The 25,778-nt window shown below is 36.7% G+C and overlaps 1 protein-coding gene across 4 annotated transcripts in view; it reads left to right on the top strand.

Moving 5' to 3' along the window:
- The window catches only part of LOC135197994 (Na(+)/H(+) exchanger beta-like), a 264,191-nt gene that overhangs the window by 203,891 nt on the left and 34,522 nt on the right, over positions 1–25,778 (top strand). For all 4 annotated transcript variants that reach the window (XM_064225318.1, XM_064225320.1, XM_064225321.1 and 1 more), the window contains exons 2-5: positions 18,783–19,046; positions 23,757–23,953; positions 25,255–25,409; positions 25,569–25,670. In XM_064225318.1, coding sequence (XP_064081388.1) covers positions 18,783–19,046; positions 23,757–23,953; positions 25,255–25,409; positions 25,569–25,670 — 718 coding nt within the window. The remainder of the gene's footprint in view (positions 1–18,782; positions 19,047–23,756; positions 23,954–25,254; positions 25,410–25,568; positions 25,671–25,778) is intronic.

A 25,778-nucleotide genomic window follows, 5' to 3' on the forward strand; every position in this document is an offset into this window, starting at 1 on the left:
TTGGCCGTTCTGTAGAGAACTTGGGGTTATAATAATAAAAATTCCTTTAATTGTTCTTTTACAATCTAATTCATTAACATCATCATAGGCCTTTTGTAAGTCTTCTCCACTGGCTTATCAGCTGTTCATCCTCGTATGAATGTCGTCAGCCGCCTGTTAACTGATTAAATATGTTGAAGTTTTATGGTAATTAGAAGACAATATACGAGAGAGAGAGAGAGAGGGCGATTTCCACTACACACTTACTCTGTGTTGGTGTTAGAGAATCCATGACAAAACTATAGGTTTTCGCTGAAAGTTGCAATTAGTATTATTGAATAATAATGTATAATTAAAATGCAACCGGAAGAAAAGCTTAATTTAGGAAGAAAATATTTTTTTCATGAATATTTGTTTGGCATCATGTTAAAATATATGCCTGTTTAATTGTTAGGTTACTTCATATGTAGCTCGCAATGTGTTATTTCTCTCTCTCTCTCTCTCTCTCTCTCTCTCTCTCTCTCTCTCTCTCTCTCTCATAGGTGGGGTTTCGCGCTTGCGCAGTCGTATTAGGGGTATTTTTAAATTAACTTTAATTATATTTGCTCTTTTCCGTTCACAGCTGTTGTTGATGGCTGACAATGTACGCAGTTTTGTTACTAAAATAATGAAAGTGTCACACATTAGGTGTACGATGCTGCAAACGGTGTGGCGTTTTCCAACATCACTTCTAATACTAAACAGTTTGCTAGGAGTATCTTGGTTACCACTAAAATGTAGAATTATTTGCTTATGGAATTTTCGTTCTCCAAATATTTAAGCGAGGAGCAATTTCATTCCCGCTCTCTGCAGCTGCTGACGTCTCCTGAATTTCAGGTGTTTCGCTTTTATTTCTCTCCTCATATTTTTTATTTTTATCACCTCTCCTCTCTCTCTCTCTCTCTCTCCTCTCTCTCTCTCTCTCTCTCTCTCTCTCTCTCTCTCTCTCTCTCTCAAGACTGAGTTCCATTTGGAGCCCTGTTGGGTTTTATTGTGTTATGGGAACCTCGAATGTTCAAGCGCAGGTGCCATGCACTAAGACAATAAAGCAATTTTCATTGTATTTTAATCATTAACTTACATTTTTATCTATTAGTGTTCATTTATTTTCCCTTTTCTTGACAACTGATCTCTTCTCACTGTATTTCTTATTTCATTCTGTAATGTCTTTCAAATGAACACATTCTTTAGAAGCTTGAATTTTCAGTCAGTGGTCACTGTGGGCTTGTTCCATATAATTGTTATTATGAGTCTGTTGGCTTTGTCCATAAGGGTTATCAGCTGACTATATAAATAAGGAAGAATTAGTAAACCCACGATCGTCCCTGCGTCCGCTTTGCATAGTTAGCCAGTATAAGATCGTAATGAATATCTAATTATTACCTGTGAAAAAAGACCAGTACTTTATAGATGTAACGAATTAGATATGAAAACCAGACCATACGCTCTATGGGACGTGAACACCTTCACGAAACAACAAGATTTAACAAGGAAGTCATGTATCTGGTTGAAGAAGAAGAAGGAGAAGACGACGACGAAGACGATGATGCCCATAAGAACCTGTCCATAGGAAGACCACTCCAGCTCACGGGTCAGAAGTTCATGGGTCTTCTTACCCCTGCGTCTCTGGGACACGACCGTTGCTTCGTCTGAGGAGGAGGATGGGTGGAGGAGGAAGCGAAAGGGAGAGTGAAGAAGAGACGAGAGAGGGAGAGAGACTAGAAAAGCACCATGACTCGCGGGTTGAATCGAGAAGAGTATGGGATATGCCAGTCAAGGTAATGCTCGTGTGCCCATGGTCTTCGGGACATTTGGCATGGTGCCAAAATCTCTGGAATTGAAGTTGAGGTAAACTGGAAGCTGAAATATCCCCTGGGTTCAGATGAAGGAGAGCGAGTCACTAGGAACTACGTATACTCGTTTAGTGGGAAAAGTATTGAGTTTTTAAGTAGTAGGATACAATCCGAACCTCCCACTGTAATTCATTCGACAGGTTAGACTTTGGTAAACAACAACAACAACAACAATAATAATAATAATCATAAATAATAATGATAATAATAATGATAATAATAATAATAATAATAATAATAAACGGACCTCACACTATATTCCATCAGTCAGAATAGTCTGTGGTAGACAACAACAACAATAATAATATTAATGTGACAGCAATACCGGGAAAAAATGCTTCGTTTAAACTCCTAACGTCCTGAACAAATTAATAAAGACCTTGCCATAGGGAACTCTCACTTTTTTTTTTTTGCACTGCAAGTGATGTCATAGGAACCTCTGGTCCCCACGCGTAGGATTCCCGCCCGTTTTTGTTTAATGAAACTTCCTAATTCTTTAAGAGTCGAGGCGTATCCTCATAGCAAAAAGGAACAGTTCATAAAACTGGAGTCCCACTGCAGTCTGTGAGGTTCCGGGTTTTCACGGACGGAAATATAATTGAGGAAAGTATCTGTGTTCTTACTCAAGAGAATTTAGAAGCTATTGTACGTCTGTCAGTATCAAAAGACACCTTTTCTTCTTTCTGTATCCCTTAGGGGGTATGGTGTGGCTGTAGTGCCGTCACTGTAGCTATTACTAAGGGCTCTTTGCAGCAGCCCTTAGGCTGCAATCCCTCTCTTTCCCGTTACTGTACCTCCGTTCTTATTCTCTGTTTCTTCCATATTCTTTCCACCCTCTAACAATTGTCTCATAGTGCAATTGCAAGGTTTGCATCTTGTTACACCTTAAAAGCCTTCTTACTCCTCTTTTTTTAATGTCAGTTTCAGTTTAGGCGCCGAATGACCTCATAGGTCCCAGCTCACGCCTTTGGCCTAAATTTTATACTACAGCAATTACAATTCTTAGGAATTCGAGTTCAAGTCAGGTCGTAAAGTTTTTTTGTGGGAGCCCTTTAAGAATTGACCGCTTAGATCCTCTTGCGAACGGAAATACCTGAACTGTCAATGCTAGGAGATAGACAACCGCCCATATCCTGGTTCCCGGCGCCATGCATCCCTTGGAAATAAGTGGAAAGTTCAATCTATTCCTTGCATTTAGTTGCTCTTGAAAACTGCGCATTTTACCATATTGATTCGCATGGTCATTTGATGTGTGATTAACGTGATCCAAGTGGGAAGGTTCACTGATTGCATAAACAGAGGAAGGCTTAGTTTACTGAGAGGTTGGGGGAGGGGTCCAGCTTACTTAGGGGAAGGTTCGACTAACTTCGACAGGGGAGGTTCAGTATACTTAGAAAGATTCAGGTTCACTGATTACTTGGACATGAGAAGGTTCATTGATTACTTAGACAGGGGTAGGTTCAACTTACTTAGGTAGGGGAAGGTTCACTGTTTACTTGGACGGAGAAGGGGAAGTTCAGTTTACTTTGACAGGGGAGGTTCACTGACTACTTAGACAAGGGAAGGTTCAACTTACTTGGGTAGGGGAAGGTTCATAGTTTACTTGGCCAAACAGGGGAAGGCTCAGCTTACCTTGACAGGGGAGGTTCACTAATTACTCGTACAGGGAGAAGTTCAATAAATACTTATGCAGGATAAAGTTCACTAGATTGCCTAGAGAGAGGGATCATCCTTAAGGAGTTTGTCTGTTTGTACAATTTTGTGTCTCTCTATTGCCGAGAAACAACCTCCCACAGCATCTAGTTTTTAGTCCGTTCTGTTTTTGTTGGCCAAGGCTCATCCAAGGCTGTGTAACTGAGCGCGTGGGGGGTAGGCGAGAGGGCGTCAAAGGGTGAATGAAGGAACTCGCTATGCGTGGGAATTCCTTGCCATTTGGCGTTGGAACTACTCCTTCCCTTGTTTTTTTTTTTTTTTTTTTTTTTTTTTTTTTTTTTTTTTTTTTTTTTTTTTTTTTTTTTCACTGACGCTTTAGTGTGACGCATAGCGACGCCCTACCTGGAGAACTTGATCTTCAAGTACGTTTATCAATGCTATTTAGTTTTGCTCTTATTGACATGTATATATATATATATATTTTTATAATATATATATATATATATATATTTATATATATTATACGTATATATATATGTATATATATACATATATATGTATATATATATACATATATATGTATATATATACTATATATAATGTATATATATATATCATATATATATGTATATATATATATACATATATATATGTATATTGTATATATATATATATATATCTATATATATATATATATATACTATATATATATATTGGGTATTAAAGGTTCATCCCATAAAAAAGGGCAAATTTTACAGCGATATATTTCGGAGACGGTTGTCTACAGTTATGATGTGTTTAAGGGTTGCCTTTATTAGTTAGAATTATGTTAACTGAAAATTCTTTATAGAATGTGCATAAATACTTATAATGTATATATGTATATCATATGTGTGACATAGGAAAATTTAAAGAGAAGAAAGAAAGAATTATTAGATTCTGATGACGATAGTCCTGAATTATAACTAAGAATAGTATTGATTCTTATGAAGACGAAGCTACAACATACATAAGAAAATGACCTCCGGTTTCCATCTTCTCTGTTCAAGATTGTCATACATTATTTCAGTTTGTATCTCCTTTCACGGGTATGGATGATGACGTCATTACTGAAACAATTTTTAAAAAATGTGCTCTTTCTAAGAATCTTCCGAGAAACCTATTGATTCTCAGAAGAGTATTGACACGCCTGACTGAACCATTTTTTGGGGGTTAGACTCCGTGACCCATTTTGAAATTACGACCTCCTCATGCCGTCTCTTTTGATGTTTCTGAAAGAGTAATTGCTAATACGAAATGCGGTGTTGTGGTTTGGGCTCATTCCCTAAATTACAGGGCCGACTAGGTGTGGTTGCAGGGTGTGCTTGCTGAATACTTGGGAAATATTTATATGTTTTCATACTTGGAGGCATTTGTAGTTTTTGAAATGATTTGCTTTTCATTTCTAGCAGATGTTGACATTTGATTATTCTTTTTAAGTTGACAGAAGTATAATTTATATATATATATATTATATATATATATATATATATATATATATATATATATATATATATATATATATATATATATATTATGTGTGTGTAAGAGAGAGAGAGAGAGACAGAGAGAGCGAGCAGCTTTAGACTTTGTCACTTTTGCAATAGCATCGTACTTTTAGTATATCAGCACTGTACATAACGTGCGTCAACTTTGCGAGTCCATTACTTTATGGTTGTTAATAAGAAAAAAATGCGTGAAAGTTATAATGAACCTTTGTTTTGTCCTTGTGATATAAATGAAAACAAATTACTCCTATAATAATTGAACAAATAGTTACCGTTGTATAGAAGAAAGTAGCGTTTACAACTACATAAAGCATATTTTTACAGTATACGTATTGTTGTGAATTCTGAAAAAAAAAAATCTTACATTTTTGGTGATTTTTTTACGGCGGTATAGGGGCATTGCTTCTTTTTTTTTTTTACACACTTCAGCTCTTCATTTTGACCCTTTCGTTACTCATGTTGCTTTGTTTCTTGAAGAACACTGCAGTAAATTAAATTCTCCATCTTAATAATAACCCGTAAACGAGTTTCCCAGACAGTTCGGAAAGATGAATGGCTAAGCACAAGCACTGCTAGTTGAATGTACAAAAAAAAAAGATATATAAAAATGTTTTAAATAGTAAATATGGTAAACTTACAGCATATGTAAAGAACAGTATAATTCTGAGGGAAGTATGTAAAAGAATCAGATCACACATTTTTAGTTAAAATGATTATTTATAATATAAATTTGGTAGACATCTTTTTCAACACATCCTATGAAGGGCTCCTACGTTTCTTCTGTGCACTTTCTCAAGGCGTAAACGAAAGCATGCTATCAGGATTGATCATCTTGATAATATGCTTTCGTGCATCTTTCCGTGACAAAATGCAACAGTTGTTCTATGATTCAGGACGGTTTGGGGTTCAAATCTACATCAAAACATTTTGAGAAGTTTGTTGTTTGCGACCAAATAAAGAGATTGCAGGTTGATAAGTAAAGAACAAAGTGTTTCTGTCGGACTTTTTTTGCTAGTTCGTTATCTCTCGTCATTCATTGTGTATGTATTGGTACATATGTGGCTAATCGGTGGGTCTCTCTCTCTCTCTCTCTCTCTCTCTCTCTCTCTCTCTCTCTCTCTCTCACAGAAATTAAAGATAATTTTCCCAGTTTTTTATTCGTGTTGAAGTAATTCTGTTGTGAAAAACAGTGGATTGACGCTCAAGTTATTCTCTCTCTCTCTCTCTCTCTCTCTCTCAATTTTAAGATAATTTCCCCAAGGCTTTATTTGTGTATCAAATTAATTTTATAGTAAAGAACAGTGAATTGACGCTCACTCTCTTCTTTATGAAAAGAGGTTCAGGGTTAATTTGAGGGGGATAGCTGCTCACTTTAAGGGAGAGCACCCCTGGAAAATACCGGTTTGAAACTTCGTATGGGAATGCCGTGAGTTCCGGGAAAAGCCTCTCTCTCTCTCTCTCTCTCTCTCTCTCTCTCTCTCTCTCTCTCTCTCTCAAAACAAAGGGAGAATTGTGGAAATAGTCATAAATGTCTCATAATTGAAGTATTTTGGTCTTTGGCAATTTCTTGCTGGCGATGATAGAGGTTAACAGGTCCGAGATGAAATTGTGTGCGGAGAATCCCTACCCCTTCCTCCCCCACCACCGTCCCCTCCACCCTCCCCACTCCCCCACTCCCCAAGAAATCAATGGTATGGTTTGTAAAGCTTGGTGTTTTACCGACGGTTCAAGACTTCCCAAGACTTGACTGCTTCTGACCTCTCTCTCTCTCTCTCTCTCTCTCTCTCTCTCTCTCTCTCTCTCTCTCTGTTTTTTATTTCTCCCGGATACTCATGATTTTCACATCCACATTTTATAAGAATGTGGATTTCGCGTAAGCCGGATACGTTTATATACTATATAAAATTGCGGCTACGTCAGCAAATCGGGGGTCACATCTTTAGGCCTGTTTCCAGACCGAGGCAGAGATTCGTTATCCTGTTCATTTTTCCTTGTTTTTTTTATTTGATATCTGAAGGGTATGTCAAGACGATGTCATTATTTATCAATGATTATTGTGAACGTGTTTATTATGTTGTGAATGGTCTTTTATCAATAATATATCCAGTAAATTGCTTAAATGTTTTATCAATTTCTTTAGTTAAAATTATCAGTCATGTTTTTGGTAATGCCTGTAAACAAACCTGAAACAGTGTTTAGGCAAAACATCTGAGTTCCAGGATATAGAAGAGACTTTATAACATCAGTCATGTGACCGTATGTTCTTCCCTGAATAAATGTAGCATATTTATTTTAATTTTCGTTGGTGAAATAAAGCTCTGTTTGACCATAGATTTTAGCACGTTTTAATTTACGTTAGAAGTTAGGAATATAATGTTGACAACTTATGCATGAGGGTAAAATCTTGCATGTGTCCTGAATAAGCTGGAGGTTGGATCACTCCTTGTGTGATTTAATCAAGCGAAGATGCAGTGCGTTACTACCTTAATACAATTCTCCTTGTATTTTAATACTTTACTTACAGTTTTTCTGTATTTATTAATCTGTTGATTTTTTTTTTTTTTAATAAGTTGTCTCCGTTTCCTTTATATCCCATTACCTTCTATTACTTCTGATGAGCACCATATTATCTGGAAGGTTGAAGTGAAGTAACTGCCCCATGTGGATTGGTTCCATGTGAATAGGGCTCACCTCCGAATAATAATAAAAATATTTATATCAGGTGCTGACTTACCATTTCACCAATTACACCTTGACCATGAAGGCTATAAAATGCGGCGTGGGTCTAGCCCTTCCCGTAAAGATATCAATTCACGTGGGCGTGTGAAAATGTTTTGGAATTGTAGGGTTGAAAATGGGATGAGAAGTAACGCCCATTTGTATAGGGATGCTAATAAGTGTTGTCCAAAGGGCGGTAGTGGTAGGGGCGGGTGGTCATAAATTGCTGGATATTAAGGATTATGGAACTCTTTCCGATATTGTATCGTCGTATCCATTTATGTGGTGTTTGTGAAATATGGCACTCGGTTTATTGTTTGTCAAATGTTTCAGAGGTTATATGTGACCTTTTCAAGGTCTGTGCATGTTAAAACGCGGAATAATGTTCATAGCATTGTTCTCGCATGATTTAAATGCAAAGATATTTTTATATATAGGACTTATCCTCAATTAATTGGTTATTACGTATAACCCAGTAATTTACATTGAAGTGTTTTGAAGTAGATTTGTAATGAATGCACTTCAGTTTCTCCGTTAATTAGGATGGTATTATTCCGATTTCTTGTATTTCATTCTCTCTCTCTCTCTCTCTCTCTCTCTCTCTCTCTCTCTCTCTGCGCGCCCGTGTGTGTGCGCGAGCGCGCATCCTTTACTTCTTTCTTTCATTCCCTGGGTTTTCCCCACCACCGTTAGCGGATGTTGTGACTCTGGGAATCTGACGCGTCTAAGTGTGAATCCCTCCGAAGCATTTTCCCATTCCGTACGTCTTGTTCTTATAGCTAATGGATTTCCACAATTAGTCCATATCTATTTCATTGCGCATCCCCTACGCAGTAAGTTTCGTTGCGCAGCTCCGTGGTAATAACTGTTTGACTGCACATCTCCGAGGTAATAGCTATTTTGTTGCGGATCTCGTAAGCAATACGTTTTGTTTCCCATTTCCGTGACGCATCTCGAAGGTTGCTAACAGCTATTTAGTTGCGTATCTCCTGGGCTATAGCTATTTGGTTGCGTATCTCCTATGCTACTGCTATTTAGTTGTGCATCACCTAGGAAATAAAGCATTTTGTTGCTGCACATCTCATAAGCAATAGCTATTTTGTTGTGCCTTAAGAAATGAACTATTTTGTTGTACATCTCCTAGGCAGATACTATTTTGTTATGCATCTCTTAGGCGATAGCTATTTTGTTGCAGCACATATAGGTAATAGCTATTTTATTGCCTATCTCCTAGACAGGTAATATTTTGTTGCACATCCCCCAGGCACTAGCTATTTTGTTTCGCATCTCCCAGGCTTTAGCTATTTTGTTTCGCATCTCCCAGGCTTTAGCTATTTTGTTTCGCATCTCCCAGGCTTTAGCTATTTTGTTTCGCATCTCCCAGGCTTTAGCTATTTTGTTTCGCATCTCCCAGGCTTTAGCTATTTTGTTTCGCATCTCCCAGGCTTTAGCTATTTTGTTTCGCATCTCCCAGGCTTTAGCTATTTTGTTACGCATCGCCCAGGAAATAACAATTTTGTTGCAGCACATATAGGTAATAGCTATTTTATTGCCTATCTCCTAGACAGGTAATATTTTGTTGCACATCTCCCAGGCACTAGCTATTTTGTTTCGCATCTCCCAGGCTTTAGCTATTTTGTTTCGCATCTCCCAGGCTTTAGCTATTTTGTTTCGCATCTCCCAGGCTTTAGCTATTTTGTTTCGCATCTCCCAGGCTTTAGCTATTTTGTTTCGCATCTCCCAGGCTTTAGCTATTTTGTTACGCATCGCCCAGGAAATAACAATTTTGTTGCGGATTCATAGGCAGTAACATTGTTGTTGCGCATCTCCAAGGCAGTAACTATTTTGTTACGCACTTCTTGCTCCCTGTCCTCCCACCCCCTTCCCTTAAGAGCAAGGCAATGCACACGAGGAGTCGTGCACACGATTTCACGTCTTTCTTTCGCTCGTTTCGGAATGTGCTAATCATGGTGACTTCATATTTAGGCAACTGAAGGATACAGGGTTTTAGCAAACTTTCGGGTTGGCTTTATCCGCTTTGAATTTCAGGATTTCATTTGAAACCCTGCTGTTGCACTCGTGGCGGATTTACAACGATTATACTAGTCGGATATTTTCCTGAATTAATTTACCTTTTAATAACAATTTGATGTTTTGTCATTTCACGTTTTAATGTCATGCATTCTCTCTCTCTCTCTCTCTCTCTCTCTCTCTCTCTCTCTCTCTCTCTCTCTCTCTTGATATTTTGTGTTGATGTAAGTTGTATAGAACATGTGCTTGAAGAAAATATCCAGTCACATACGCGCGCAACAGTAGGTACCCAGACTGAACCTTATTGGTATATTAGAATTGATCAAGCATCACATAAAGTCTTAAAAGATTTCGCTGCTTGAGAGGCTGGAAATCGATGAAATGAGAAGTGTTGGGGGAAATAAAGATTACTGATTTAATCAGAGAGCCGATATTGAGTGAGATGGTACGGACTTGCGGTGAGAATGAGTGAGGAGGGCGGAAGGGAATAAGAGGGCTTGGGTAGGGTGGAAATAAAGGAAGGAGGCTGTGGGTTAGATGGGCGTTGAAAGAGAGGAGGAGACACGGAGGAGGAATGAGGAAGAAGGGTTTAACGGAGATTGATGCGTCAAGGCAACCAAATCTTTAGCTTGTATAGTGGTGGCGCGAGGACGACTTAAATGCAAAAATAGAAATAAAGTAATAAATGGATTTGTTAACCCTGAATCAATTCACGATTTTACAAGACCACGTTGCCTCCCCACTGGAGGGAATTATGGTTTTTTTCCTTGTGGTCTCCCAACGTCGGTGCCAAAATTGTTTTTAAATGCGCTTGTTAAATGCTTTATATTTATTTTATTAATATGATGTTATTTGATGATGGTTGTTTAACTTACTTCCAGCCGTAACATACATTGGGTTAATTGGATTAAGTACTTGTCATGTGTCATATGGTCTTCGTTTGCCAAGATTTAATCTTTGTATACTTGTGTCAATATAATGAAGACTTGTTTGAAATAATGCTTCCGTGTTCTTGCTGTGTTTATGTCACAGCAAAGTTGCCAAGTCTATTGAAAATTTCTATACCAATGTTATTTTCGACGAAAGGAAAGTATAAACCAGGAGAGAATGAATGGCGAAGTAGTGTTGTGGTGTGACCTTGTGTCATAACCAAACGGAGAGGAAGAGGAGAAGGATTTTGAACTCGGGCAGAGTTCAACCCGCGTCGTAAGCAACAGGATCTTCTCCTTCGACAAGTCCTGTTCATCCTCCTGAACGCCGAGGAGCAGGCCCCTTGCGTCTTTTATTGCCGTCTATCTTCTCTCTGAAGACCACGGCAGGAATCATAGAGGCTTACCTTGAGGGTTGATTGTTTACTGTGAAGATACATTTCTTGTGAATTATTATTCTTTTTTTTCTCCTCCTAGTGAAATTGACCTTTAATTCCTGTATATGAGAATTGGTTGTTTCCTATTAGAATTAATTTACTGTAACTTATTTATCTTCTCTTCCCAGTGGAATTTACCTTTAGTCCTGTTTATATATGAGTTGGATGAGTCTACGAAGGAATGTCGTTTTAAGAGGCTCTTTACAGTTCCCCGTATACCCTTGCGTTTCCGGTAAAATTCCCGCATTTGGCCCGTTGCTGCTAAAGAGGTCACCAGTCAGGGGACTTTCCCCCCCAGTTTCCGGAGCGTTTGAAACGCGAAGATGATACGTAGGCCTCCGGGACATATATATAAAACCCGTTGACGTCATAACCCAAACACGAGATCAAGGACTACAAAGAGGTCTAAGATACAACTACCCTTTCAGAAGTCATGACCTTTGCGGTCACTGGCGATTCTCTACCAATCCTGTAAACGCTTTATTAGTTCCTGTTTACGTTTAATAGACTGCTGCTATGTTCGTTTGTACTCTCCCTCGATCGCTTGCTTTTTGTCTAGTAAAATATTTCAAGGCAAACTCCGCCGTTCGTCTTGCTGCATCGTATTATTTAACCGAATCCGTAACCGCGCCTGCAGCCAAAAATTCCATGCGAAAATTAACATGCGGAAAACGAGTTTTTGTACCGTAGCATTAGTAGGGTTCTTCTAGCATAGTAGAGGATCATCTACGCTTTTATATCCGGTTGTAGGGATATTTTGACAAATGGCATTTTCGTGTTGTGTTTTTGCTTCGCAAATGGCGGTACCTGGCATAGCATCAGCTTTGGATGGGAAACCCAGATTCTGGGAGTAAAACAGGCTGCCGGGGATATTATTATTATTATTATTATTATTATTATTATTATTATTATTATTATTATTATTATTATTATTATTATTATTATTATTATTATTATTATTATTATTATTATTTTCGATGAAGATGGTGCTTTTTACTGATAATGATGGTAGTATGATGAGCAGGGCATTCTACCTAGTCTGTAAATATTTCTCAAGTGTAGTAATCTAGATTCGAGTATAATTCGTGTTTAAGTATGAGTTGATATCGGTTCGTTTTACTGGTGTTTTACTTTGCCAGTGACAGATCTGTCGTTTTTGTGCCTGAAATGTTAAAAGAATTTCACTGTGGCATTTGGGCTCAGAAAGACTTCGTGTTCACGGAAATCACGAAAATTATTATTATTATTATTATTATTGGTAAAGAAATCCACAGTTATTAATATTTTGTGTGCTGATTAGATATTCGCTTAATTTTTTATATGTATAATGTTCGTCATTATACAGTACGAGAAAAACATGAACCAGTATTTATAAGCATTATTCGTAAATAATTACGTATGATGACTATAATATTTTTTTGATAGTTACTGAAGAATGCAGAATAGTGTAAAAATGGCTACACTGAAGACAGCGTTGCCCATTAGCAACTTCCCTTAGGGGGTCAGTGCCGCCAGTGTAGTAGTGGTACCTCACTGAGGTGCACTGTAGGCATTACTAAGGTTCTTTTGCAAGCGTCCCTTCGGCCCCTAGCCGCAACCTCATTCATTCCTTTTACTGTACCTCCATTCGTTTTATCTTTCTTCCATCTTGCTATCCACCCTCTCCTAACAATTATTTCATAGTGCAGCTGCGACGTTTTCCTCCTTTTACACCTTTCAAACCACCTTCTCTCAATTTCCTTTCCAGCGCTAAATGACCTCATAGGTCCCAGTGCTTGGCCTTTGGCCTAAACTCCATATTCCGTTCCCTCTAGGCAACTGTGACGTGTATGTACAAACGATAGGAAAACCCCAAACCTCCCCAGTAGTAATTACTCTCTCTCTCTCTCTCTCTCTCTCTCTCTCTCTCTCTCTCTCTCTCTCTCTCTCTCGCATCAGCTCCGAAATTATACTCAAGAGATAATAACTGTATTTATTATGCAAGAGGATATTGCAGAAACGGGAGAAAATGCAGATTCAGACACAAAATGAATAATTATGATGAAGGAAGATCAAATATTATGGAAAAGTTGGATTTTTTAATGTCAGATTTCTGGAAATGAAAAAAAAGAACAACATACCAGAACAGGAAAGAGACATGGGAAAATCCTTATTACTACCAGTATTAATGAAGGAGAAAACACGCAAACCATCATAGTGATGAATGCGCAGGGTTTAGTTACGAGTAACTCAAAAAGAAAAATAGAGTACTTAGAAGACTAACCCCAAAATGCAAAAAGAAAGAAAATAGATATAATGAATATAAGTGAACCTGGTATTCCCAAGAGACTGGGAATGATGATCAAATAAAAGGGTTTCCAAACTTATAGATCAGAATAGAAAAAAATAGGAATCAGGGGGAACCGCAATATATGGGAAAGACAAAAAACAAGGAAAATATATGAGAAATATAGTAACTCAGAATGTGAACTAATAGCGGTAGAATTTGAATCTGAAAAATTGATGAACATAGTAATATATAGACCTCCTAATACTAAAGAGTTTGACTTAATAATTGAAAAATGGATGATATATGTAGAAATCATAAGGACTGGACTATTCTCTATCTGGTGACTTCAACTTTCCTTTCGTAGAATGAAAGAACGAATAGGAGATTGTGGTTGTACTTATAACATATAAAAAAGAGAGTAATAGTAGTGCAGAAGATAAGAGGCAATTTGAAAAGCTATTAGATATGCTACTAGAATACAACATTCAACAAATAAATCACCTGCCAACAAGAAAGGAAAATACTTTAGACCTAGTATTTGTGAACGAGATGAATTATGTAAAGAAATAATAGTTTATAATGCGAATATTTCAGACCATAATGTCATAGAATTAACAGTTCATCCAAAGCAAGTGAAAATAGAGATAAGCAAGAATGAAAAAGTGGGAAGGATATGGAAAATACAACTTCTACAGTAAAAAATATAAAATGGTCAGAAATTAATGAAGAATTAAACAAGATTGGGATAACATTTTTCGTAAGTGATGACATAAGGGTAAATACGGAGATATTATATAAAATATTGGAGAAAATAGTGGGAAAAATATATACCGAAGAAGAAAGTAACATCATTCATGCATACCAAGAGACAGAAGGATCTTGTTCCAGAAAATCAGAAAGTGGAAAAAAGGTCTTGCAAAAGAAAAAAATGCATGGAAAGTTATAGACTAAGTAAGATAGAAAATGCAGAACAAAAGATTATACAATCAAAAGAAAATGAAAAACGGGGACTTGGAAGAAAAAACCCTATTAAATATCAAGCAAAACCCCAAACTATTATACTCATATGCGAAGAAGATGAATAAAAGAAGAATAGAAATAGGCCCTCTGAGAATTGAAGGGAGATTAACGAATGAAAAAAAGTAAATTTGCAACATACTGGCAGAACGATATAAGAGAGAATTCACCCCCTAGAATAGTAATGAGATAATGATAATGATAATAGTAAGGGATGAAAAATAGTGAATATTTAGCTGACATAGATATTAATGAAGCTGATATTGTGCAGGCTATTAATGAAATTAAAAATGGAGCTGCTGCAGGGCCTGATGGAATTCCTGCTATTTTGTTAAAGAAAGTAGTTCATTCTATCGCAAAGCCACTTGCAATATTATTAAGACAAAGTGTAGATACAGGCAAGATTTATGATGAGCACAAATTAGCATATATTACCCCTACTTTCAAAGTGGATCAAGACTAGAGGCAAGTAATTATAGGCCTGTGAGTCTAACTAACATCACATATTATGAAAGTGTATGAAAGGGTAATGAAGAAAAATATTATGAAACATTTAATAAAAAATAATTTGTTTAATAAAGGACAACATGGTTCGTACCCGGAAAAAGTACACAAACCCAACTGTTAGTCCACCGTGAGAACATATTCAAAAATATGAAAAGCGGAAATGAAACAGATGTGGTTTATTTAGACTTTGCAAAAGCTTTTGATAAAGTAGACCATAATATATTACGAAGAAAATTAGAAAACACCAATATCGTGGATAAAGTTAGGAAGATGGTTAAAAGAATTTTTACACAACAGAAAACAGATAGTTATTGCAAACGACGAGAAATCGGATGAAGTCAAGGTATATCCGGTGTGCCGCAAGGTACGGTGTTAGCTACAATACTGTTTGTTATTATGATTGAAGACATAGACAATAATGTGAAGGATTCGGTAGTGAGTAGTTTCGCAGATGACACAAGAATAAGTAGAGAAATTACTTGTGATGAAGATAGGAACGCTCTACAAAGAGACCTTAACAAAGTATATGATTGGGCAGAGGTAATATAGGATGGTATTTAACTCTGATAAATTTGAATCAATAAATTATGGAGACAGAGAAAGAAAGCTATATGCATATAAGGGACCTAATAATGAGACCATCACAAATAAGGAAGCAGTTAAAGGACCTTGGTGTGATGATGAATAGGAACATGTTATGCAATGATCAAATAGCAACTCTGTTGGCAAAATGTAAAGCAAAAATGGGAATGTTTTTAGGTTCGGCACTTCAAACAAGAAAAGCTGAACACGGATTATGCTTATAAAAAACATATGTTCGTAGTCCCCTTGAATATTGCAATATGATATGGTACCCACACTATCAAAAGATATTGCACAAATAGAGAGTGTACAAAGGTCCTTACAGCTAGAATAGAAGAAGTTAAGGACCTAGACTACTGGGAAAGACTACAATTCTTAAAATTATATAGTCTAGAAAGGAGAAGAGAACGCTACATGATAATTCAGGCATGGAAACAGATAGAAGGAATAGCAGAAAATATCATGGAACTAAAAATATCAGAAAGAGCAAGCAGGAGGTAGATAATATGTGCCCAAAACTATACCAGGAAAAATAAGGAAAGCACACAGGACATTATCCACTACGCACCAGCATCGATAATTGCAGCGTCTATTCAATGCGTTGCCAGCTCACCTGAGGAATATATCAGGAGTGAGCGTAGATGTGTTTAAGAATAAGCTCGACAAATATCTAAACTGCATCCCAGCCCACCATCCAAGATTGGAAGATGCAAAATATACCGGAAGATGTACTAGCAACTCTCTGGTAGACATTAGAGGTGCCTCACACTGGGAGGGACCTGGGGCACCCGAACAAGATGTAAGGTCTGTAAGGTAAGGTCTCTCTTCTACGTACCTGTATGCCCCTGTGTCCTTATTGTGACTTGAAAACGTAAGGTAAATAGGAGAAGCGTAGTCATACCTGATGAGTGACGCATTCTTCGGGACAAACTTGACTTGTGTCATATTCTGTTCCGTTCATTCCTCATTAAAAGTTGACCCAGAATCGTTTTGATAATGTATGTAGATAGAAAAAGAACGATAGAAAGTATTGGACAGTGGAATATATATATCCGCTTGGCATCCTTGTCCTCTGTTGCAACAAGTCAGTATATCATGAAGAACAGCCATTCTGTTTTTGTACATACATCATTCATGGGACCAAACAAATGTTCTTTCACTTCACAAAAGCATCTTGCTTTATGCCCTCAGGCCGCGTCATGTTAATGAAACCATTTTCACTTGGCCTATTAAAAGAACCAGGTGTGCATCACCGTCTGACGAAAGCAAGACCTATTAGCTTGCAAAATAATAATAATAATAATAATAATAAGAAATATTTTTAAAAAATTTAAACGTGTTTTGTTTCTTAGCAATTACGAGAGTGTAATAGACGTGTTCCACTTCTGGACACGGGTAGTTGACTTGAGCTGCCCTCGAAACTATAACGCAAGTGTGGAAACTAGAAAATGACTTGACCGTTCTGAATAGTGGCCATTGTACCCTGAAATCATTTCTTCGGATCATCAACCATAGGTCCGTTAATCGTGGTGTTGAGGTCAAGTGTCACGTAGCGTTATGAGGCCTGGAGTTCCTCTAGGAGAAATCTTAGGGGCTTCGGCGTTTTAAAACCCCAGGATGAAAAAGGAAGGAAAAAAAATAATATTCTCCATTTTTCCCACTGATCTTTCTTTTTTTTTCCCACTGATCTTTCTTTTTTTCTTACTTCTGTTCTTCTTCTCCTTCTTTCATAACCAGTGTAAAAACTGGACCAATCTTCTCTAGCCCGCAGGGAGTCCACCACGAAATGGACTTTTACTTTCCTCCTTCGGGTTTATTGCACCAGCCCCATTTCCCATGCTTTGTCTTTTCCTTCACGAGCTCTCTCTCTCTCTCTCTCTCTCTCTCTCTCTCTCTCTTTTACGTTACTCGATGAGGAAGAATGTCTTATGATAATATTCAAGACGTCGAGTGTGTGGTGATATATATCTTGTTTTACTCTAGATTAATTCTGAAAGCTTGGCAAAGCTTCTTTGTGCTGCAGGCCATTTAGTCTTAAATGTGTGTCAAACCTGAAAGATTGACCGCAAAGCCGTCGACAGCCACTAATTAGACGGAACTTTGTTGTTTTATACTAAATTAGCTCGACGTTGCTGAAATCCTCGTTTCTGTGAGATTCCGATTCACTTGCATGATATTGTGACTAACTTCATTTTATTTGACCCTCTCGTCATTGAATAATTATGCACTTTCGTCTCCATTAAACTCGAGTTGTTATTGCTTTGAAGATCATAGTTTAATTGTGACACTTCCTGGGTCATAAGTATGACTGTTGACATTTTTATCAAAATCAAATCCATGACGAAATTTCTCAAGATACTGTTGTAAAGCATCACCCGATTTATATGGAACTAAAAATCGAATATTTGACAAATTTCCTTTTTGTTCACTGCATTATCCTTTGTTTAAGTTGTCATGTCACCGGATTATAAACTTTTGCAGTTGAACTGTGCTTTGCGGTTATTATAAATCCCAATTGCTGCAGTATATAGCCGAGTAGATGTATCTTAAGAAAAGTTTATCTTAATTTCCTAAACAATACATTCAGGATTTATATATTAACATCTGTAAAAAATATATCGGTCAAAACATAGTAGTCAAAGCATTCATAGTTATCCAGGTGAAGTCTCTCAGTTTTCTTAAAGTTAGCAAAAACATGTTAGCATGTTTTGTCTAGTGGAGTATGGACGCGAGCGTGCGCCACACACACACACACACACACACACACACACACACACACACACACACACACACACACACACACGTACGTCCATGCGCAGATGAAAACTGGAAATGATGTGTTCATGAAACCAGCCAATTCCACTTACGAAACTAAATTTGAGATGTAAAATGTGTTTATTATTACTCTCAAAATGTTTCTCTCTCTCTCTCTCTCTCTCCTCTCTTCTCTCTCTCTCTCTCTCTCTCTCTCTCTCTCTCTCTCTCTCTTATATATATATATATATATATATATATATATATATATGTATATATATAATATATATATATATTTCATCTCAATGTGTTTATTTATTATGATCTCACAAAATGTTCCTCGTATTTTATAATAGTATTCTCTTTCTTTTCCCCGTTGATTTTGTTTATTATTATAACTCACAGAATGTTAATCGTATTCTATAATAAAGTATTCTTTCTCTCTCTCTCTCTCTTCCTGTTCCCAGGCTTCCACTTGACGGCGAAGCTGTCGGCCGTCTTCCCGGAGTCATGTCTGCTCATCGTGCTGGGCGTGATCATCGGTGCCCTCCTGTTCTACACGAAGGCGGCATCGGTCTCCCCGCTGACCGTCGACGTCTTCTTCCTGTACATGCTGCCGCCCATCATCCTCGACGCCGGATACTTTATGCCCAACAGACTGTTCTTCGATCACCTGGGCACGATTCTGGTCTTCGCCGTCATAGGCACCGTTTGGAACACGATGACCATCGGTAAGGCCACTTTACGGATGTAGTTTATTTTTCAATTTAAAAAAAAAAAAAAAAAATTCGGCGTCCCTTAGGGTCCATAGCTGAACCCACTTATTTTTAAGCCTTGTACTTGATCTTCCATTCCCGCTTCATCACTTCAGTTTTGCTGTCCAGCCTGTCTAACTATTGCGTATTTAGTTCAGCTGTGATTTTTTCTCCCAGTTACTATTGTAGTTTTTTATTTATTTGTTTATTTATATTTTATTTATTTTACTTATTTATTTTTTTTATTTATATATTTTTTGCGGCGTCCCTTAGGGTCCATAGCTGAACTCGCTTATTTTTAAGCCTTGTAGTACTTGATCCTCCATTCCCACTTCATCTCTTCAGTTTTGCTGTCCAGCCTACCTAACTATTGCTTCGTAGTTCAGCTGTGAGCTTTTCTCCCAGTTATACCTTTAGGTCCTTGCATTTCATCTCCTTTATTTTCAGGATCGCTTTGCCTTGCCGGCCAAACACTCCAAATCTCTCTTTTCACTTTCTTAAGCACTGAATGACAAAGTACCCCTCTGCCTGGCTTGGAATTAAATTTCATAGAAACGAACAAAATTGATTTGATGGATCATGACACTTTGGCATATGAATAAACACTCGTGATATATATCAACCAGTTCTTCCAGAAGGACTGTTGTAGGTATATGCTTGTGTGTGTGCTTGTGAGTTTATTAAAGTTTAGTGCACAAATGTGAGCAGAACCTATTGGAACACTTACGAGTAATTTTACACAAACTAATTCTTCCCAAAGGACTACCATGAAATTCAGGGCCTCTGTAACACGGTTTTTTGGACTTTGCTCCTTATCAAAGCATCGGATGTAGCTGAAAGGTGACATATGCATATTTTACAACTACACACAAATTTTGTCACCATTATCAATAACCTAAACCCGATAGTTTTAATTTTTATAGAATAAAAATGATCTAGCCGACGCCATGGCCAATGATTGCGAGCCAAGAGTCGAAAAACATTCATTACGTAAGCAAGGTAAACATCGTTTTGCGAAATGTTGCCCCGCCCATCCACCAGACAGAAACCCATTCACCTTATTTCGTCGGCTCTGAAACCCATAATAGTCAAGAATGGCTAACAGGATTTGGAATTGTCCCCGTGGTTGCAAAACTGCATTTGTCTTACGACTTGCAACTTTATACAGTCAAGAGAAAGCCCGTGGATTATTCAGTTTGTAGTTTAAATCCAATGTTTATGGTCTGATTTGTATTTAGCGTAACGTGATTATAATACTTGTAAAGTCATTCAGGATTTTGAACATTTCCATTAACTTTCACTATGCCACCAAGAGAGAGAGAGATTGTATGTAAACAGTCTTTATATAACTATTTTTGTTAAAATAAGATTTTTATCCAAAGTAAATACAAGCTTATATGTGTTAAAATCTCCAGCAGACAAACGGATCATCCGATATCATTTTTTTCCTTTTTTAGTCTGTACGATCATGTTGGATATAAAGACTTTATGAATGGCGGAACGATGCATAGATGTGGGTGGGGTATCTGTGCTAGCGTAGTAATACTACTGTAGCAGTAGTGCCGCAAAATTAGTAATAGCGGCAATATACATGAATTAAACGTTTAGGCCAACTGCTGGATCCTTGAAGATCATTTAGCACTTCTTACAACTACTCGAGAAATGAGTTTTTTATAGCCAGAAGTTAGATTTTCTAATACAACAATGTCCATGATAGCCTTCAGTGTTATCCTGAATTTTAACGAGGCCAAAGTGGGTGGATCCTCATGAAGTCATCATTCTGACGATAATTATTGGTGAAGGTTTAAAGCCAAAACACGGTACTGGCTTTTTTTTTTTTTTTTTTTTTTTATAGTAAAAAGGTAGATAGCCGATAAATAAAAATTGCTTGACATTGGATACAGCAGTTATCAAATCAAGCTTGTCTACTATGTCTATGAAATTTACCAACTATTCACTACATCTTGTCAATCTGATTGTGACCTTTAAAGAAGATTATAATTTCTTAGGACACTTATTTTGGGAGTTAGACGTCTAGGTGTTTTTGTATTTATTAACATATTTTGTTGGTTTGTTCATTATGACAATTATCAGTGGAGAGGATTCAGAGTTCATAAAGGTGTACTGCTTTGCTTGTATATAAATTTTTATGTCATTTTTGCCAGAGGTATAGCCTTCTTTACGTATAGCCTTCTTTACGTATAGCCAATCATCCATCGAGAAAGAGGGAAGAAATGCTGTCATAAGTTACGTAACGAGTGCGTTCGAAACCTTATCACTGAGTAAGTTGGCCTGTCTTCAAAAAAAGTCACTTTTACATTATAAGTACCAAATTTATTCAACCTACGCAATGCAGAATGCAGTCAAAATTTATGTGTAGATATAATGTGTATTCCGGAATAAGCGTTATATCTATGAAATGCATAGATCAAAAGTTATTGCCAAAAAACCGTGTTACAGAAGCCTTGAATCTCATAGTAGTGTACTTAAATACTTGTGTGAGGGGGTTGGATGGAGGGGGGGGGGAGGGGGGGGGGGGTGGGAGGGGGGGGGGAAGAGTAGTTTTGTATAGAGGAAAGCTGACTGTATTAACCTCTTATCGTTGAACTATATTTCCAGGATCGTATTTCAGATCAGCTTATTTGATTAAAGCTCCTACACACCCACACTACTGTCTTATAACCTTGCAAGTGGACTTCCAGTTGGAATGAATAACCCATTATATTCATTAGTATTCCGTGCCTGCAAGATAGCTTTCTCTTTTGTTCATTTGATTATCTGGTGTCTATTTGTGTCCGCATATTCCATATTATGTAGTGTTTTTTTATTTATTTATGAAGACGTATTTGAATGATTTATTTATATTTTTTATTTATTCATTTATTACTTTTCTGTTACTACTTTCACATGAACACCATATTTTTTTAGAGCTTGAATTTGCAAGTCAGTGGCCCCTTTGGGCTTGTTGCATATGGATAACAGGATTTATCTTCTGAATAATAATAATAATAATAATAATAATAATAATAATAATAAATATAATAATAATAATAATAAAATAATAATAATATAATAATAATAATAATAATAATAATAATAATAATAATAATAATAATAATAATAATAATAATAATAATAATAATTAATAAGTTTTATTGAAAGATATTGCTGCATCAGCTGCATTCAACTTGTAAGTAGTCTTCTCTATTTTTCTAATAATAGCTTTCTCTCTGCTACTACAACTGGCGAGTATTGCGCCAGTTGTAGTAGCAGAGAGAAAGCTATTATTAGAAAAATAGAGAAGACTATTTACAAGTTGAATGCAGCTGATGCAGCAATATCTTTCAATAAAACTTGTTTGAAAGAGGGTCTCCTCCCAAAATAATAATAACAATAATAATTTGATATGCATCTTTGATCAGGTTTAGCTAACATGCCTTTGGTAAGTAATCCTATACCATTGTATGTATGGACGTGTATATATATATATATATTATATATATAATATATATATATATATATATATCACATACATACATACATACATACATATACATACATATACATACATACATCATACATACATACATATACATACATACATACATACATACATAGTACATGTGAGTGTATTTCTGTTGCCACAGCAGGAGAAAATAGAAACAAACCGTAAAGTAGAATAAAAAGATAAAAAAAGAAAGAAACTAAAATTAGATAAGCAGGTGTGGAGAGAAAAAGGGGGCGGGGGGTATACATGCTAATTCTCAAGAGGGAGAAAGTCTGTACGCGAAGGCATTCGACGTGTCACTGGATGCCCATCTCGGTGACCATCAGATTGGAACGGAAAGCAGATCCCACGTTGTTCTTCGTGGGGTGGGGGTGTTAAGCTAATCGTCATTGCTCTCGATACCTTAGTGTCATATCTTCCCGAATGTTTGCTACATGCTGTCCCTTCTTTCTTTAAATCTTCAGCTAAAAGAAAGGAGAGAGAAAAAAAACTTTTGGAAAGTGTCTCCATACTATTATAATGAACCCAAGAAGGCTCCAAAGAGAAATCAGCCTGGAGAGAGAGAGAGAGAGAGAGAAAGTTATAGGAAAATGTTAAGTAAGCCACTGTGAGGGAAAATAAAATAAACTGACACTCCCGAAATTTAGGAGCCGTCAGCCGAGAGCAGAAATAGATTTGTTCTTCGCTTAAATATTTGGAGGTCAGATGATTCCACAAATGCACTTAGCAGAATTAGCCATATTTTAGTTATAGCCGAGATAAAGCTCCTTAAAAACTAAATTATTATTATTATTATTATTATTATTATTATTATTATTATTATTATTATTATTATTATTATTATTATTATTATTATTATTATTATACTGGGCATGGAAATTGCGAGTAGCATAACAAAAATTGATAATTCTGAATTTTTACAAGTAATCCTTTGCAGCGGCCCTTCGGCCCTTAGCTACGACCCCTTCTATTCCCTTTACTGTACCTCCGTTCACCTTCTCTTTCTTTCATCTTACTTTCCACCTTCTCCCAACAAATGTTTCACAGTGCAACTGCGAGATGTTCCTCCTGTAACACCTAAAAAGCCTTTTTCTCAATATCCCTTTCGGCGCTGAATGACCTCATCAGAGGTCCTACAAGCACTTGTCCTTTGACTTGAGTTGTGTATTCCATTCCAGGAATCTCTCTGTACGCCCTGGGCCTGACGGGACTCTTCGGAGTCGAGATTCCTATCCTGCCCATGCTGCTGTTCTCAGCCCTCATCTCGGCTGTGGACCCGGTGGCCGTGTTGGCTGTCTTCGAGGAAATCCACGTGGAGGAGGTCCTCTATATCCTCGTGTTCGGAGAGTCGCTTCTCAACGATGGTGTCACTGTCGTAAGTGCTTACAGTGGTTATAGTGCTCTTAGTATATATAGTATTTATAGCAGTTAGTAGTTGGTTCAGTGGTTTCATTTTTCATTGGAGGAGGCATTTTAAGGACTTTGGACTTGTCCACTTAGAAAATCTCTTTTAAGGAATTTTTTATGGAAACTTGGAATGACTTTTTATGTATGGAAATGTATAAATATATAATATAAACAAATGTATATGATATAGATAGATAGATAGATAGATAGATAGATAGATAGATAGATAGATAGATAGATAGATAGATAGATATTTACGTGCAATACTTAACAGGTTAATTTCTTTATTATAGAACTGTAGAGGCAGGTTGCATCTCATGTAAATTTAGACACTGTGTTTAACCATTTTTTCTCAAATTGAGTGTGGGACATTTCCCTTGAAGGGAATGTACCCAATCCACAATTAAGGCAGTTCTGCTGGTTGTCATTCCTCTCCTTTGGAAAAGAAATACAAGATATTACCCACAATTTTATTTTAATTTAGTTTTATCACTTTATTCTACTTCATTCATCACATGAATCTGTTTATATCACCTGGTTTGAATTTATCTCCTGGTTATATTTAATATATCACCTATTTTTTTTTTTTTTTAGATTTATCTCTCTATTCTATTTTTATCATCTGATTCTATTTAATTTACTACCTGAATCTATTTATAGCACCTGATTCTATTTAACTTATTACATGAAATTATTTATATCACTGAATTATATTAAATTTATCCACCTGATCTGTTATAAAACTTAATCTATTTATAGCACCTGATTCTATTTAACTTATTACATGAAATTATTTATATCACTGAATTATATTAAATTTATCACCTGATTCTGTTTATATAACTATTCTATTTAATATATCACTTGATTCTTTCTAATTTCTCTTGATTCTATTTTTATTACTTGATTCTATTTAATTTATCACCCGAATCTATTCAATTTATCACCGGATTCTATTCAATTTATCACCTAATTCTCTTTAACACCTGATTCTATTCATCACCCGATTCTTTTTCATTCACTGATGCTTTTTAATTTATCACCCGATTCTTTTTAATTTATCACCTGATTCTATTCAATTTATCACATAATTCTATTTAGCACTTGATTCTATTCATCACCTGATTCTAGTTTATTAATTTTATTGAATTTATTACCTGATAATATTTTTATCACCTGATTCTATTTCATTTGTTACCCGATTCCATTATTATCACCTGATTCTATTTAACGTATCACCGGATTCTGAGTAAATGACCTTCTTGCCAGGTGTTGTATCACATCTTCGAAGGCTTCAGCGAGATCGGAGAGAGTAATGTTCAGATTGTCGACATCGCCAGCGGCTGCTTTTCCTTCATATTGGTCGCCCTGGGTGGCACCCTGGTTGGCATCATCTGGGGATTCCTCACTGCTTTTGTCACGAGGTGAGGAACTCTTGACACATACACACACAGGGTGACATTCCATTCTGCATTCGCCCTATTACGTGAGCTGTCCCACTATGATGTTTAGAAATGCTAGAAGCACAACGATAACCAGTGTTTTGAATAACATTACTAATATTGATTTGTTTGTTTACTCAGGTGGACCAATCACGTTCGTGTGATTGAGCCAATTTTCGTGTTCGTGATGTCGTACTTGGCCTACCTCAACGCTGAAATTTTCCATCTCTCCGGTATCTTGTCGTAAGTACCTCTGTCGCTTTCAGTTATTCCAAAGTCAGCCTGCGGTATTAAGTAGTAAATCTTCTCCTCCATTGTTAGTCTGTATTCAAATGCCCACTTTGTGGGTGA

This window comes from Macrobrachium nipponense, chromosome 21 (assembly GCF_015104395.2).
Source record: "Macrobrachium nipponense isolate FS-2020 chromosome 21, ASM1510439v2, whole genome shotgun sequence".
Taxonomy (NCBI): Eukaryota; Metazoa; Arthropoda; class Malacostraca; order Decapoda; family Palaemonidae; genus Macrobrachium; species Macrobrachium nipponense.